The following is a 13,211-nucleotide window of genomic DNA, read 5'->3' on the forward strand; positions in this document are numbered from 1 at the left end:
TTGGCTGGTTTAAACGACAAGACTCGGAAAACTTATGAAGGCTTTCCCAAAAATAAAACAGTAGAATGATCATGACATTTAGTCTTCCACATAACTTGTTCAGTTGGCTTACAGACCCTCTATTGTAAAGATTTCTTTCAGGAGTCTCTTGCTGCTGCCTTCCATTGATATCCAGAGGATCCGTGATACACTGCTGCAGTGTGGTGATGCTGAGCTCAGAGAACTGAGAAGAGCAGAGGCTTTTTCCTATTCTGTTGTAGTAGCACTGCAAAGGGAGCCTAACCTGGGGATGGATAGCGTGTTCAGGAAACAAATCACTGGCTTATGGAGAGGATCGTGAATGTAGGACAATGCAGCCTTTTGTGTGTGTTAACAGGCTAACTTTGTAGCTGTGAAAGCAGGACTTAAAATTAAAGCCTTTGGTTCATCCCTGGGGGGAAAATGTTGCATTCCCAAAATAGGCACGTGCAACACTTTATGCTGAAAATTGGTGTCCTCGGCTGTTTTGGACAAATACAGGAGCACCTGGGTTTATGTGCTGTTTAGGCATGTAACTGCTACTGAATATTATTTGAGAAATTTAGAGAATGTTCCTTTGTTGCTATGCCAAATATAGGAATGTTTGGCTGAGCCATGGAGTTGATCCAATTAGGACTTATGAGATGTGCTTGCCTAGACTACTGCAAAGGTCCATCTTAAGAATATTTGGCATTTGGCTCCCACTTCTACTATTGGAATCTACTATTGGAAGGTAGTTTCAGTACTGTTCAGTAATGAAGCTTATTATAATGTCCATGCCAATTTATTTAGAATGTTATGCATCTTTCCTATCACTATTGTTCATTACAAACTGTTGAAATGTTCCAGCTGAGTTCATTTTTCTAGTTAAGCTTTTTTTATAAATCTTCTTAGTCTTCAGTTGCTAGACAAATTGCTAATCTTCTTTCAAAAGCAAAATTCTCTGTTTCTGATCATCCCACTTTCTTTCCATTTGCTTGCATTTATTCCTGTTTGAATTAATTTTCCTTCAATAGGGGTGACTAAAAAGGATCTGGTGTTCCAGATAATGGCTAATGTCTATAGCATGGCTAATGGCACCAGGTGTAACAATGTAATAGTTTCCTCTTCTGTGAGAATAATGTGACTCATTAAACTTAAAGGATCACATTTGTTTTCTTAATGGCTCTATTGTATTTCTGATTTATAGCCGGTCTGATAAATTTGGGAGTTTCTCTCTTCAGTCAATTCCAGTTAGGAGCTCTCAACAGACACTCTTGTCACTAGTCCCGTCGCTTCAGACTCGTCATTTGATATGGCAGTAGTAGACTATACATTAGGATGCCCAGTGGTTATGTTGAATGCCCAATTTGAGATGCTTTGAAGCCGTTCCACTTGCAGAATATAGGCTATTAGGGCTTTCTGCAAACAATAGCCTTTTTAACATTCCTAAAGTTGAGTGCATAAAGTGACTGAGAGAACCCAAATCACGTATGGGCATGGCTCAGAGAGACTGCAGCGATGTGGTACGCTTCAACAGGGCAGCTCACGAGCTTAATTCCATGCTGGTCTCCTACATAGCTGAACGCTTCATCCTTTGTCAAAGACAAATTGAGTTTGACCCTAAAATGACTGCCATTGGACCATGAAATCAGTAGCCACAGAGTCTCACTCCAAATCTTAATCTGAGCAAGTTTATGAAGAGCAAAGGTGTAAATTGGAAACTGAGGAGTCAGCTGATCTTTCCATCAAAGTACAAATAAGTGCCTTTCAAATCTAATTTAATTTCTATTGGGTTGTATTTTTTTATTTTTTAGCTCAAATGCTGTTTTGGGACTGTCTGGGGAGGGAAAAAATTACCCTAAAATCTGTTAATAGGCAACAAGAGTTGTTGGCCACTGCACAGGCTCTGTATGAGTGGCAATTTTCCGCCAGAATGTTTTTTCATTAGCATGGGCTGATGTGAAACCACTGGCTGTGTATCACCAAGGGGCCTCGGGGGCTGCTCTCAGCATGCTCTGGGGCTCCCTGTTTTCCTGTGGAACTGTTGCCTAATTTCCAGCCCTATTGCTGTGGTGAGCGCACATGTGGGGTTTCTTTCCACCTGTAGCAGAAAGCAGGGAGCAAGAAGGAAGAATGGATCGTTAGCCTCACTCAAACCGCTAGGGGAAGAGATGCTTCACCGGCACACTTTTGATGTAATATTTTGTTGTTTTTCAGTGTGTGGAAAAGGCAACTTTATCACTCTTGGATTTTGATGAAACGATAAAGGCAACTTTATCATTCTTGGAATACCATTCAAGTATGATCATTTTTGGTAGCATCGGTTAACGCTGGAAATCACATTGCTGTAAGTTTCTGTGCAGTTGTGGTGGAATTAAGAGCTCTGAGGGCAGATGATGTGCAGCCTACAAGTGAAGTGTGTGGTTCTGTCAGAAGTAGAAGCTCCCAGAGAGCTCAGGGTTGCAGAAGAGCAACCCTTTGGGAGCTACGGCTTGAGGCTGTAAAGGGGTGTCCTCGGTTGTGAGGCGCAAAGCCAAAAGAAGGGGCACGTGAGTCTCACCACCACGCAGGGAGATGTTTCACAGCCACCAGGGCGGTTCATGAACACCCCATCTACCCGCCACGACCCCACCGCAACCCTCATGTGCCCCCACAGCCTCCTCGCCCTGCGGGCAGCCGCTCCCCCTCAGCGCCATCCCCGCGCCGCCCGAGCCTAAGGCGCGGAGGCCGGGGGGGGCGGGCTGGCGGCTGCCCGCCACGTTCTGTCAGCGCATGCGCCCCCCGCCCCGCGCATGCGTCCCCCCCGTTCCCCTTCCCCTCAGCGCCGGGCCCCGCTTTTGTGGCGGCGGGCGGGCGGCGCCAGGGCCGGGGCCCGCCGGCCTCCTCCCGCAGCAGGAGCCATGGCGGCGCCATAGCCCGCCGCCCGCGGCCCTCCCCGCCCCGCGCCGGGCGCAGCGGATGCGCGGCCTCCCCTCAGGCCGCGGCGGGAGCGTAGCGGGGCCCGGGGGAGGCCGCTGCTCGCCCTCCTCCTCCTCCTCCTTGTCGTCGTCGTCCCGCTCCCCTCAGCCCCCCGGCGGCCATGGCCACCGAGCTGGAGCCGCCGGCGGCCGGCGCGGTGCAGGGCGCGGCGCCGCTGGAGGCGGAGGAGGACGAAGAGCACTGGCTGTACGGGGGTAGGTACCGCCGGGACACCCTCATGGCCCCCGGGCCGTCAGCAGGGGGACCCCCGGGCTGCCGTCTGTCCGTGGGCTGCGGGCGGCTTCCCCGCGGGCTTCCCCGCGTAAATCCCTTTATTTCTTCTCCCCTGGCGCCTTGAAACTCCCTAAAGACCTGACTGAAGTTCCTTGTGTGATGCTTACCTTTGCTCGTGCCCTGGCTTTAGATGCGTAGTTCAAATTCAGCTCTCCGCGCTGTGGGACTTGTGCAGACAGGCTTTGTTTCCTTCTCGATGAAATTTATCATAGGGAGAACTTTGGGGTTACACCACCCTGTCACTCCTAGGCGTTTCGTTAGCCGTGACGCGTTTTGTACTGAAGCTCAGCCTTCTTCCCTTCACTTGACTAACTTTGCCTTTTATTATTATTGTTGTTTTTGCAGACGACACCACTGGCAAGCAAGAAGATGGACCAATTTCTGGGTAAGTCCAGAGGCTGTTTATTCATTGTAAGACTCCGTGTTACATAGAAGATCGTGTTGTGCGCAGTGTAGCATGATGAACACCTTAGACCAGAGCTGTTGCCAGAAGCAGCATCCCTTTCCCATCCCACTGGGTCATCCCCAGCTGCCAGCCTTGGCCTGGCGCAGCGTTTACACGTCTGGAAGACAAACTGGGTTAGTCAACTGACTTAAGCTAAAACTATCTCTTTCTCCCCCTTTTTTCCCCAAAATTAGGTTTAAATCGGATCTGTTTTCCAGTTTAATTCCCAGGAAAAAGAGGGTGGCTTGGGGGTGGGACTTTGTGCTGGCCTGGTGGTGCTAAAACTGTGGCATGTGCTTTAGCCTGGAAAAGCTAAAAGCCTGGAGCCTTAGGTTAAAATCTTGACACGATCAAATCAATAAATGATTTGAGGTCTATGAAGTACATGGTTTGGGTAAGACCAGACCATGAAAAAAAAAAGAAAGCTCTGGGGATAACTGAACAATCAGTATTGCTTTCTGTGTATGGAACTATTTATTGCCTGCTTTTCTCAACCATAACTCTCTTATAGTTGTGGCAGCGTGTTCTGCACCAGCAGAGTTTTCTCTCATCAGAGATGCTCTGTTTGCTGTTTTTAAATACAAAGTGGTTTTCAGAAGAGTAGATGTTCACTGAGCTTCTGTGTGCTCAATACCTTCACAAGTTCAGTGTCATGTTTACTGTCCTTGAAGGTCATTGTAAATCACATATCTGGAATTTCTGAGATTGTTACAGATGCTATCCCACTTCTGGAGTAAGAATCCTGTGCCTACAGAATATGCCAAATTGTCCAAAAATAAATTTTAGGCAGATGTGGTAAATGTTTACCAAAAACATCAAAATGGGCTTTGTGAGAAGGAACAACCCTTAGTTTAGAAATTTGCTGCTAGCTTGTTTGAAACTATTGTTCCTTGTCCCTTCCTTCTGCATATAATTTTATCTTAAAAACAGGGTTTACAATCTGTGTTTCCAGCAACCCTAAGCACTACATCTACAGTAAAACTGCAAAACGTGTGGAAGCAAAGAATTAGTGGTCACACCAGCGCGCTCTCCCTACCCTATGTCGCACAATGCAAATCTTCCTAAACTAAGACATGTGGGATGCTTTAAGAAAGTAACTGCTATGCTGTTAGCAGCTATCATTCACGTCTCTACCCATGAAGCAGAAATTAGTGTAGGACAGGACCCAGTACCCGTTAACAGTCCTTAGCCTAAAAGATGCTCTGAATACCAGCAGCCTGTGCAGGATGCTGTTACGTCAGCGATGCATGGGGTTTGTGTTGGCATCCCAAGGAAATTAAACAGCTATGGCACTTCTTTGTGTGCAGCTGATGGCTGTGGCCCTGTCAGATTGTTCATTCCTGGGAAGCAAGCAGGTTAGGGAACAACTGTTACTTAGCAAATGTTTATTTGAACTCCGATTCATAAATTTTAATGCACACCCACAGATACTTCATGTGACTTGAAGCTGAAGGTAATGCTTGTCACTCTTCCTTAATTCAGTCATCTTGGATTCTTAACAAAATTCTGGGGTTGAGGTCAATGTTACAAGTTGCTTGGATGTGGCAAACAAAATGCGAAAGTTTTTGGAGCCATCTGTGAAATTTCCTGCAGTGGTACATCTTCTGGTCCTTGTGCAATAGCCTGTATCTTTAAAATACTTCTGGAGGCTGATTTTTCTCTTAGACATCTTTGCTAATTTTTATAACTGAACATGTCTTCAACTATCACCTCAGGAACATGGCAAAAATGGGACCTGTGTTTCCTTGGTCAGCTGCTGAACCTTCATCCATCTTCTTTGATCTTGGCTTGATTGTTGAAGTTCTTTGTGCATGGGACTTTTGCAGTTTGGGAGCTTCAGTGACTGCTCACATTGTTTTTGTCTGTTTTTGTTGTTGTTGTCGTCCTTTTTTATGTCCAATAACTGCTGTCTGAGCTGTGTTAGTGTGATCTTTGGCTTACCTGTTTGGTGTCTCCTTTCCTGCAGCCTCTGAAATGGCTTTAATCTGACCAGTGTTTGGATTCTGTTAGGTGTGACATGTTTCTTATTGAAGATAACCTTGTGTATCTTTATTATCCAACATGGGCTTTAAAATTAATAGCAAAGTGTTTTTTTTTTTCCCACAAAGTACTGGTGGCAGAACTGAGTTTCCTGGGCTTGGGCTATTGGAATAGTCTCTTGAAAAGCCAGAATTATTTTGAAGTTCTACTGGGTTTTACTTATGACATGAGAGAATGACCCTTCGTATTCTAGTTTTGTAGCATTCAGCGTACTCTTTTCTAGCATGTGTATGCCAGTCTGACTTTCTTGCTTGGCAAATGTGGTAAACAATGTTAACGTCGATACCAACTCTTTAATTGGGGGCAAATCTGAAAGTGGCTGTTGTTGCATTAGGACAAACCTGTAAGGAATGAGGAGGTTGGGTGCAAACTTGTCCATTGTTTCTTCAATAATGAGCAGTTAAAATGCAATGTAAGCGATTTGTAGGAAGACTAAAATCATTTTCTCTCTAATATCTACTGGGGAAATGTCCTTATTCCTTACTAGACGCGTATAATTATTAGCAGCCTTAGGACAAGATGAGGTTTTGTTTATGCTGTGGACACTTAGTTATGGTCTTACTCCTCTCAGTTGTGATTGTGCTGAACCAAACCTGAAAGGTATTACAGCTGCCACGTATATTAGCTGTTGAGTGGTGTTGGGTTAGGCAGGCTTGCTGCCTGTCTGGCATTCTTTGGAAGCACTAAACTTACTCTTCCCAACAAAAGCAAAGCCAAGCAAGGATGATTAATTTTTTGTCATGTTTTTGAGCTAACTGCCAGCAGAATAAACACACTACATGAATAAAGCCATTGTATGAAAGTCACTTGGACAAATGTATTAGAAGTGTTTGTAGTTAAACCTCTAGATCAGGCTCGTGCACTTACTTTTTTTTATCTGTTGCATTTACTAGACACGCAGAATCTTCTCATCCTTTGCAAGATGCTCCTCAGGAGAACCGGCCTGTCAGCAATGAAGACCGAGAGATGTCACAACATGTATGTGTTCCACTGCAAACGGTAGACATACTTATCCTGCTTGTAAATACTCATGGATAAAAAGACGTGTGTAAAGATGCTGGTGCTGCTGCCTGACATGTGACATTTGTACTTTTGCAGTGTCCTGATAGTAGATTCTCACAGGTGACTACAGCAACAGGCTTCTTGCATACGGGAAGCAATATTGCACAGCAATACTTGGGCTAAGTATTGCTTATGCCCCCTGAAGCTGCAAAGGAAGGCTTCTGATGCTGCAGTCTGAAAGGAAAAGCAGAGCATGATGTTGCCTCCAGCTCAATATTTAATATGACTTTGGGGTCAGTAAAATAGAGAAAACACAGGCATAGAAGGCCCAAAGTCCTGGGATTGCTGGGGGTCTAGACTTGATTCTTCCTTAGACCTCGGCTCATTGCTGATCGTGTAGGAGGAGGCTTGTTCCTCCACTCCCTTCAGTCTTTTTGGTGGGTTCATTTTCTGCCACTGCGGTGTGTCGAGAGGGCTTGTGGAGAGTTCTGACAACCCTGTGTGCCACGGAAAAGGAGAGAGTGTTGAGAACACCTTGCCCATAACCATTTTGTAGTGATAAAGTGTTAATTCAGCTCATGAATCTTACAAAACTGCACTGCTGAGTATCTGGAAGACTTCTGTTGCTCTTGTGCGCCAGCAGTAAGGGTATTTTCTTGATTGCAGTGGGAGCTGCACTGGAGTCAAACCAGCAACTGCATAGATCTTGTGTAAAGTTAAGGAACTCAGTGTGCTGAATAAGCCAAGCAGAGCTCGTCAGCGGCTTCCTACTGCAGAGGTTTTAGTGAGAGAATATTTGGTCCAAGGTCCTTAGGAGAAGGCTGGTGAATATATTTTGATGACTTTGTTTGCAATTTTATGCTTTGACCATGGACCAGTGAAGGAGGTGTGTCAGGACACTGCTAGCTGTTCTGAAGAAAGTAGGGGAAGGGAGCTGTGGGATGTGTTGCAGTTCTTTGAACTGAGATTAAACTGGTCCCACCTTGAGAAATCTTAATTTGGTTCTCATCGAGGGTTGCTTCTTCAAAGGACAGCAGTTTTTTCATGGCCACCTGTCTATTTATATTGAAGGTTGGTTACTTCCATGTTTTTTGTGTCCATCGGCAACTTTAGAAAGCCTTGGGGTGCAATAGAAAACAATGTCTTTATATCAGAATCATTCTTTATAACATCATCATATGAGCATTGTAAGATTTGAATTACTGTCCAGGGAAACTTCTCAGTTTCATGTATTTATTAATAAGTTCCTGTGTGTTTTTATTATTGCAAGGCCCTTCCAAGTGGTGAAGATGATGAAGAAGACAGTGATAGCGACAGCGATGATGATGACGTGAAAGTTACTATTGGCAATATTAAAACGGGAGCACCATCGTACATGTATGTATTGCGATTATTGTGACAATTTTTGATCCAAAGTAGGTCTAGCGCATTGATTGGGATTGAAAGTAGGGATGAGAACTAATCTGTCTTGTGGGAGACATGAGAATAATGGCCAGAACGCAGGACTGGGGTTAGAAGCTGATGGACGGTTCTGTCCTGGAATTGCTTGTTGGAAAATCGGCCCATAAAATCGGAATGATAAATTCACAGAGCTGTTGTTCGAAAACGAGCTAAGTAATTATTGCTTGATCAAGCAAAGTCAAAGTTGGAAAGTTATATATAACTTATCATCTGTGAAAACTTCAAGAAGCAAAGTCTGTGTTGTTAAGAATTCGCAAAAGCTGTGAACTGACTGATTTCAGCTCTCTGATTTTTCATGATTCAGAAATGGTGAGGCTGAATTTGCAAACCAGGAAATGCTGTCACTGACTTAAAATTATACCTAATTTGCACTCAGTAAAAATAATAATACAGCATTTTTGCTTGCTGTTAGCAGCCTTGTTCTTAAAGAAATGACTTGCACATGCTTTGCAGCACATTCTATTTTTTTTATTTTGTGGATAATTTCCTTCTCTTGTGGTAGGGGTGGTATGAGCCTGGTGGATTACCCTGAATAGTAATGCTCCATCCGTTCTCTCAGCAATTCACTAGGTTTTTGCAGACAACCTTTCTGAAATCTGATTCGTCTACCTTTCTTTCCTCATTCTGTGATAAAGGTGCAGCTTCAATTTCCGTGTTGTTCTGTTCCATTTGAGTAATTCTGGGCAAGTTCCTGAGCAGAAGGTTAACAACCATTCTGTGAAATACCTTTTCATTCTTGATAACCCTCGTGTATTATGATGTTAGTCTATAGGCATGTTTCCTGGGTTTCAAGCGTTAGCGTTAGGGAGAATCATGGTAAATCATGGAATCATTTAGGTTGGAAAAGACCTCTAAGATCATCAAGTGCAACTATTAACCTAGCACTGCCAAGTCAACCACTAGACCACGTCCCTAAGCACTATGTCTACACAGTCTTTTGAACACCTCCAGGGGTTGTGACTCAACCATTTCCCTGGGCAGCCTGTTCCAATGCCTCACAACCCTTTCAGTGAAGAAATTTTTCCTAATATCCAACCTAAACCTCCCCTGGTGCAACTTGAGGCCATTTCCTAAGGTGTTCCAACTTAGTATTAAAAATCGCAGAGAGGCATCAATAAACCCAAGTGAACAAAGTGTCTTCTGAAGGATGTCAGGACTTGAATGTATTTTCTGTGAAAACCTCTAAATAATTTGTTTGAATACCAATCTAGTGATTCTTTTCCATATAGGGGAACTCCTATGAATCTAAACTTAAAAACGGGTAGAGGCTATGGAGCATCAGCTTCAGGTATTGCTCTCATTTTTATCCTACACATTTTTTCAGTATTTCACTTCTCTGGCAATGACAGCTGGAACAGCTGCAAATCTTGTGCTCTGTTGAGAAGGATATGAAATTAGTGAATCTGATGTAAAGTAGGAATAATAAATAGCTTTCCCTAAAGCTAAGGATTCCTGGGGCAGCCTGGGTGTCCATGGTGCAGTGGATTGATTTGATTAGTGATCACTGAACCAGCTGACTATAATTCTGTTTAAACTGGAATAATCTACATTGATTACTACTTCTGTTGTCAAAAACCAGAATATTTCTAAGCTATTTTGTTGCACTGGGGCCAAACATTCTATGTTGCCTGAAGAGCTTTTAACTTTATGGTCAACATACTGTGCTGCTCGCAGCGTAAGATACTAAAATAAAGAAACAGACTGGCCTTGAGTGTTACCTGTGCCTACGCCTGCAGATGGAAATTTCCTCTCCATTCAGTTTAATTTGTACAGTATATTGGGACCTGGATTCTGTCCTTCCTCGTATGTGAGACTGTCCTTCTGTGGGCTTCATAAACTTCCTTCCAGTAATGTCTTTATGCAAATGACACATCTTCTGACTGAGGAGACAAGCACAAATTCCCTTTGGAGATTCTGAACCCAATGGGTTATTGCTGACTCCAGTGAATACATTGTCTTCTTAAGACTGATCCTGAAAAAGTCTTTTGTTTTAAGAAAATGTGCATGTCTTGGAAGGGAAAAATAAATATTTTGCCTGGGGAGAAGAATTAAGTTTTTTCATTCATTCAGAGTAAATAGGATGCATGCTGTAATAATTTATTCCGTTTGTCTGTTGTACCAGTCTGTGTTGAATTTGCCTCTCTGCTGTGCAACTGCAAGTGCAGTCAGTATACCCTATTTATTTTTAGAGTGACTAAAATATTTTTTATTAAAAACCTGATTGTGGTTACCTACGTGTTGTAAAGCCAGCACTGAATTCAGAGTAGTGCTTTTTTTTAACTGGAGTAATTTGTTCAGCAAATTAGTGGATTAAAGGCATTGCATTAAAGGTAGTAACAGTTTCTCTCTCTCCAAAGCCAAGTTGCAGCCCAAAGGTATTGATTTAGATGCCGCAGGGAATATAAATGGATTGCCTGTTATAGAAGTGGATTTAGATTCATTTGAAGACAAACCATGGAGGAAACCAGGTGGGGCCTCACAGTTCTTGTGGTAAATATTTTCCGCAGTTTTAGTTGTCTTTGTAATTGTACGTGTAATTCCTGTTCATTTATTGCTGCCAAGGAAGGGGGAAGCCTGAAGAACTTATTTTGCTCAGCCTCCGATGCCTGTCTAGACAACTGGTGACGTCTACTGGTAGATCAGGCCATGCTTTTACCTACAATTGGGTTACATTTACTCTATTAACTTCTGTTCCTAAAGGGAACAATTATTTTTTTTTATTGCTCAATTTTATTAATTCACTAGTTCCAGAAAATATTGTGCTGATACCAATGCAATAGAGTTTGTTGGCCTTAAAGTCAATCGGGGTAAAGATTTGGCTGTTGGTGACATGTGGTCACCTCTTCACATGCAGCAGCTTGCTTATTCTGTCATACCAGGGCCAAGCTCACAGCCACCCCTGTGCAACCTTCTCACTTGGGCCCTGGATAAGGTACCCCAAGAAGAGGGCAGAGGTGGGAATCGCCACGTAGCCACAGATAATGGGAAGCAGGCTTTTGCTGTTGAATTTTTCTGCTCCAGACCATAGACTGAAGGAGAAGAAAACATTTTCTACTCTGACAAGGCTAGGATTTTTCTTTCAGAAAAGCAGCAGTGCCTAATTCTTTACGAGATTCTGCCCCTAGGTGTATGACTGTTAGTAAGCAGTCACCCCTTCTCACATCTATACAATATTATCTAGGCAGCATAGAGTCCGGTCTCTTACATACACAGTCTCTTTTGTCTTCCTCATTTGTGTTAGGGAGATTTCTCCTTGGAAGCAACTCTTGTATGACAGCTGTAAGATACTACAAATAATCTCTTGTATCAAATTCAGAAGAAAAAAAAAATGAAGAAGCTAAAGAGATCCGAATTTTTGCTATGCTAATCTAATAAAATGTTTAACAAAATGTTAGCCAAAGCATAAAATCCACTCGCCTCTTCTCAGAAATAATCCTTTTCCCCACCAGCCCCTGTACACTATTTGTCTTTCAGAAATATAACTATGTTTAATAAGTAGTACTTTTATAAGGTTGTCTGGGGCATGTTTTTGATATTTCTTGCCGACCTGAAATGAAGGGCATCAGCGCATAGCAGCGCAAATAACTACATTGATGTGCCACGGTATCAAAGCAGCAGTAAGCGCTCTGTGATTAATAGTAGCTAGTACAGACATAATAGAAAACGTAGCCTTTCTTCTGCAGGGGATTTCCCATTGATTGTGATGTGAGAAAGAGGGGGCTAGGAAGAAAAGAAGTTAGAAGGAAAACAAGGAAGTGAAGTTCAGAGATAAAGCATGGAAATGATTGTGGTCATGCTGACATCCCTGGACCAAAACGGAGCCAGCTAGCCTTAAAACAGTATTGAAGTGTGAATAGAGGGACGATGTCTGCAGAGGTGTGGCCTGTAAGTTTATTTTAGATGGCAAGTAAGTAGCTTGTTACTCAACAGCCTTTCAGGTTTATATCCTTTACAGTTAATTGTTCAGCAGGTTGGTATCTGTACGTGAGGGAGAGGAAGAAACACGGTGTGGAAAAACTGATACAGGGCTGAAATAAAGGCTGATAAAATAGATATGTAAATGTCATGCTGCTGAGTCTGTGTTGGTGAAATTTGCATGTTTGGGCGGCACAACAGGAAGAGTGGCTTACTGAGAAGATAAACGTCGCTGGATAGATCCAACCTTTGCTTGCCCGAAGTGTTTTGCTTAGCCCTCCTGGATCGGCTGTTTCTTTTAGAATCAGTCTGGCTAGGAGTACCTTTGCAAGGGGGATGTATGGGGGACACTTCAACAGGGCTAGGAGGTGCTGCATAACGCTTCCTGCTGTGAGGGCTGCCTTACAGTCGCAGCTGTGTTTGTTCCTCTACATCTACCTTATCCTGGCACCCAGTTTGTGGCCACCTCTCTTGCTCAGAAGTGTTCATGCTGAAATGGTACGTTTTACAGGAGACTGAATATCAAAGTAAGATAACAATCTTGGAAGGACATAGGATTGTGACTGAACTGTAATTACATGTGTAGTATGAGCTCTATGGATGATGATAATAATAATAATAATAATAATCTTTAGTCCCATTTCATCAAATGGCTGAGCCCCACAGTCTCTGCTCAGATCACCAAGGGCAGTGCTGGTCAGGAGCAAAAAGTGCTGGGTGAGCTTCACCAAGAAAAAGGTTATGCGGCACCATCCCATGTTCATGGTGGTAGCTGGAATTGTTGTTCATGTGCTCTCCTAAGACTCAGCTCATTTAGAAATTGCAGGAAACCAGTCTGAAAAAATCCAGTTGATGAATAATTGGTCATAAGCATCTCTTTTAATAGCCTGCATACATGCTGTATTCTGTGTCCCACGTAGTCCCACTGCTGTTTTGGCTGTAGTCCCCCTCGCACCCCAAGATGCAGCAGTCTCAGCTGTGGCACACAGCAGCTTTCTGACAGAATGAAGTGAAGAGTAAGCTGTAGTCTGTAAATAAAGACTTGTTTTCTTAACTTCGTTTGAGATGTTAAAGGACAATTTGGGAATGTGACCTG

General features: G+C 43.4%; 2 protein-coding genes and 1 long non-coding RNA gene across 6 annotated transcripts in view; 2 read left to right on the forward strand and 1 right to left on the reverse strand.

Moving 5' to 3' along the window:
- Positions 1 to 2,211, forward strand: part of CHIC1 (cysteine rich hydrophobic domain 1) — a 24,834-nt gene extending 22,623 nt beyond the window's left edge. For 2 of the 3 annotated variants that reach the window (XM_080553902.1, XM_080553904.1), the window contains one exon: positions 131 to 2,211. In XM_080553902.1, coding sequence (XP_080410028.1) covers positions 131 to 340 — 210 coding nt within the window. In that variant the 3' untranslated portion in view covers positions 341 to 2,211. The remainder of the gene's footprint in view (positions 1 to 130) is intronic. The other variant, XM_080553901.1, reaches the window with a different exon arrangement.
- Positions 1 to 3,590, reverse strand: part of LOC308177142 — a 17,567-nt gene extending 13,977 nt beyond the window's left edge. The window contains exon 1 of the long non-coding RNA XR_013938919.1: positions 3,360 to 3,590. This is a non-coding gene — a long non-coding RNA (uncharacterized lncRNA). The remainder of the gene's footprint in view (positions 1 to 3,359) is intronic.
- LOC308177120 (uncharacterized protein) overlaps positions 2,234 to 13,211 on the forward strand; it is a 27,499-nt gene continuing 16,521 nt past the window's right edge. The window contains exons 1-6 of one of the 2 annotated variants that reach the window (XM_080553871.1): positions 2,234 to 2,347; positions 3,598 to 3,637; positions 6,631 to 6,715; positions 8,010 to 8,116; positions 9,430 to 9,488; positions 10,558 to 10,668. In XM_080553871.1, coding sequence (XP_080409997.1) covers positions 6,704 to 6,715; positions 8,010 to 8,116; positions 9,430 to 9,488; positions 10,558 to 10,668 — 289 coding nt within the window. In that variant the 5' untranslated portion in view covers positions 2,234 to 2,347; positions 3,598 to 3,637; positions 6,631 to 6,703. Of the gene's footprint in view, positions 2,348 to 2,806; positions 3,174 to 3,597; positions 3,638 to 6,630; positions 6,716 to 8,009; positions 8,117 to 9,429; positions 9,489 to 10,557; positions 10,669 to 13,211 lie in introns of those variants that run through there. The other variant, XM_080553870.1, reaches the window with a different exon arrangement.

Source organism: Anser brachyrhynchus (assembly GCF_964034855.1).
Source record: "Anser brachyrhynchus genome assembly, chromosome: 13".
Taxonomy (NCBI): domain Eukaryota; kingdom Metazoa; phylum Chordata; class Aves; order Anseriformes; family Anatidae; genus Anser; species Anser brachyrhynchus.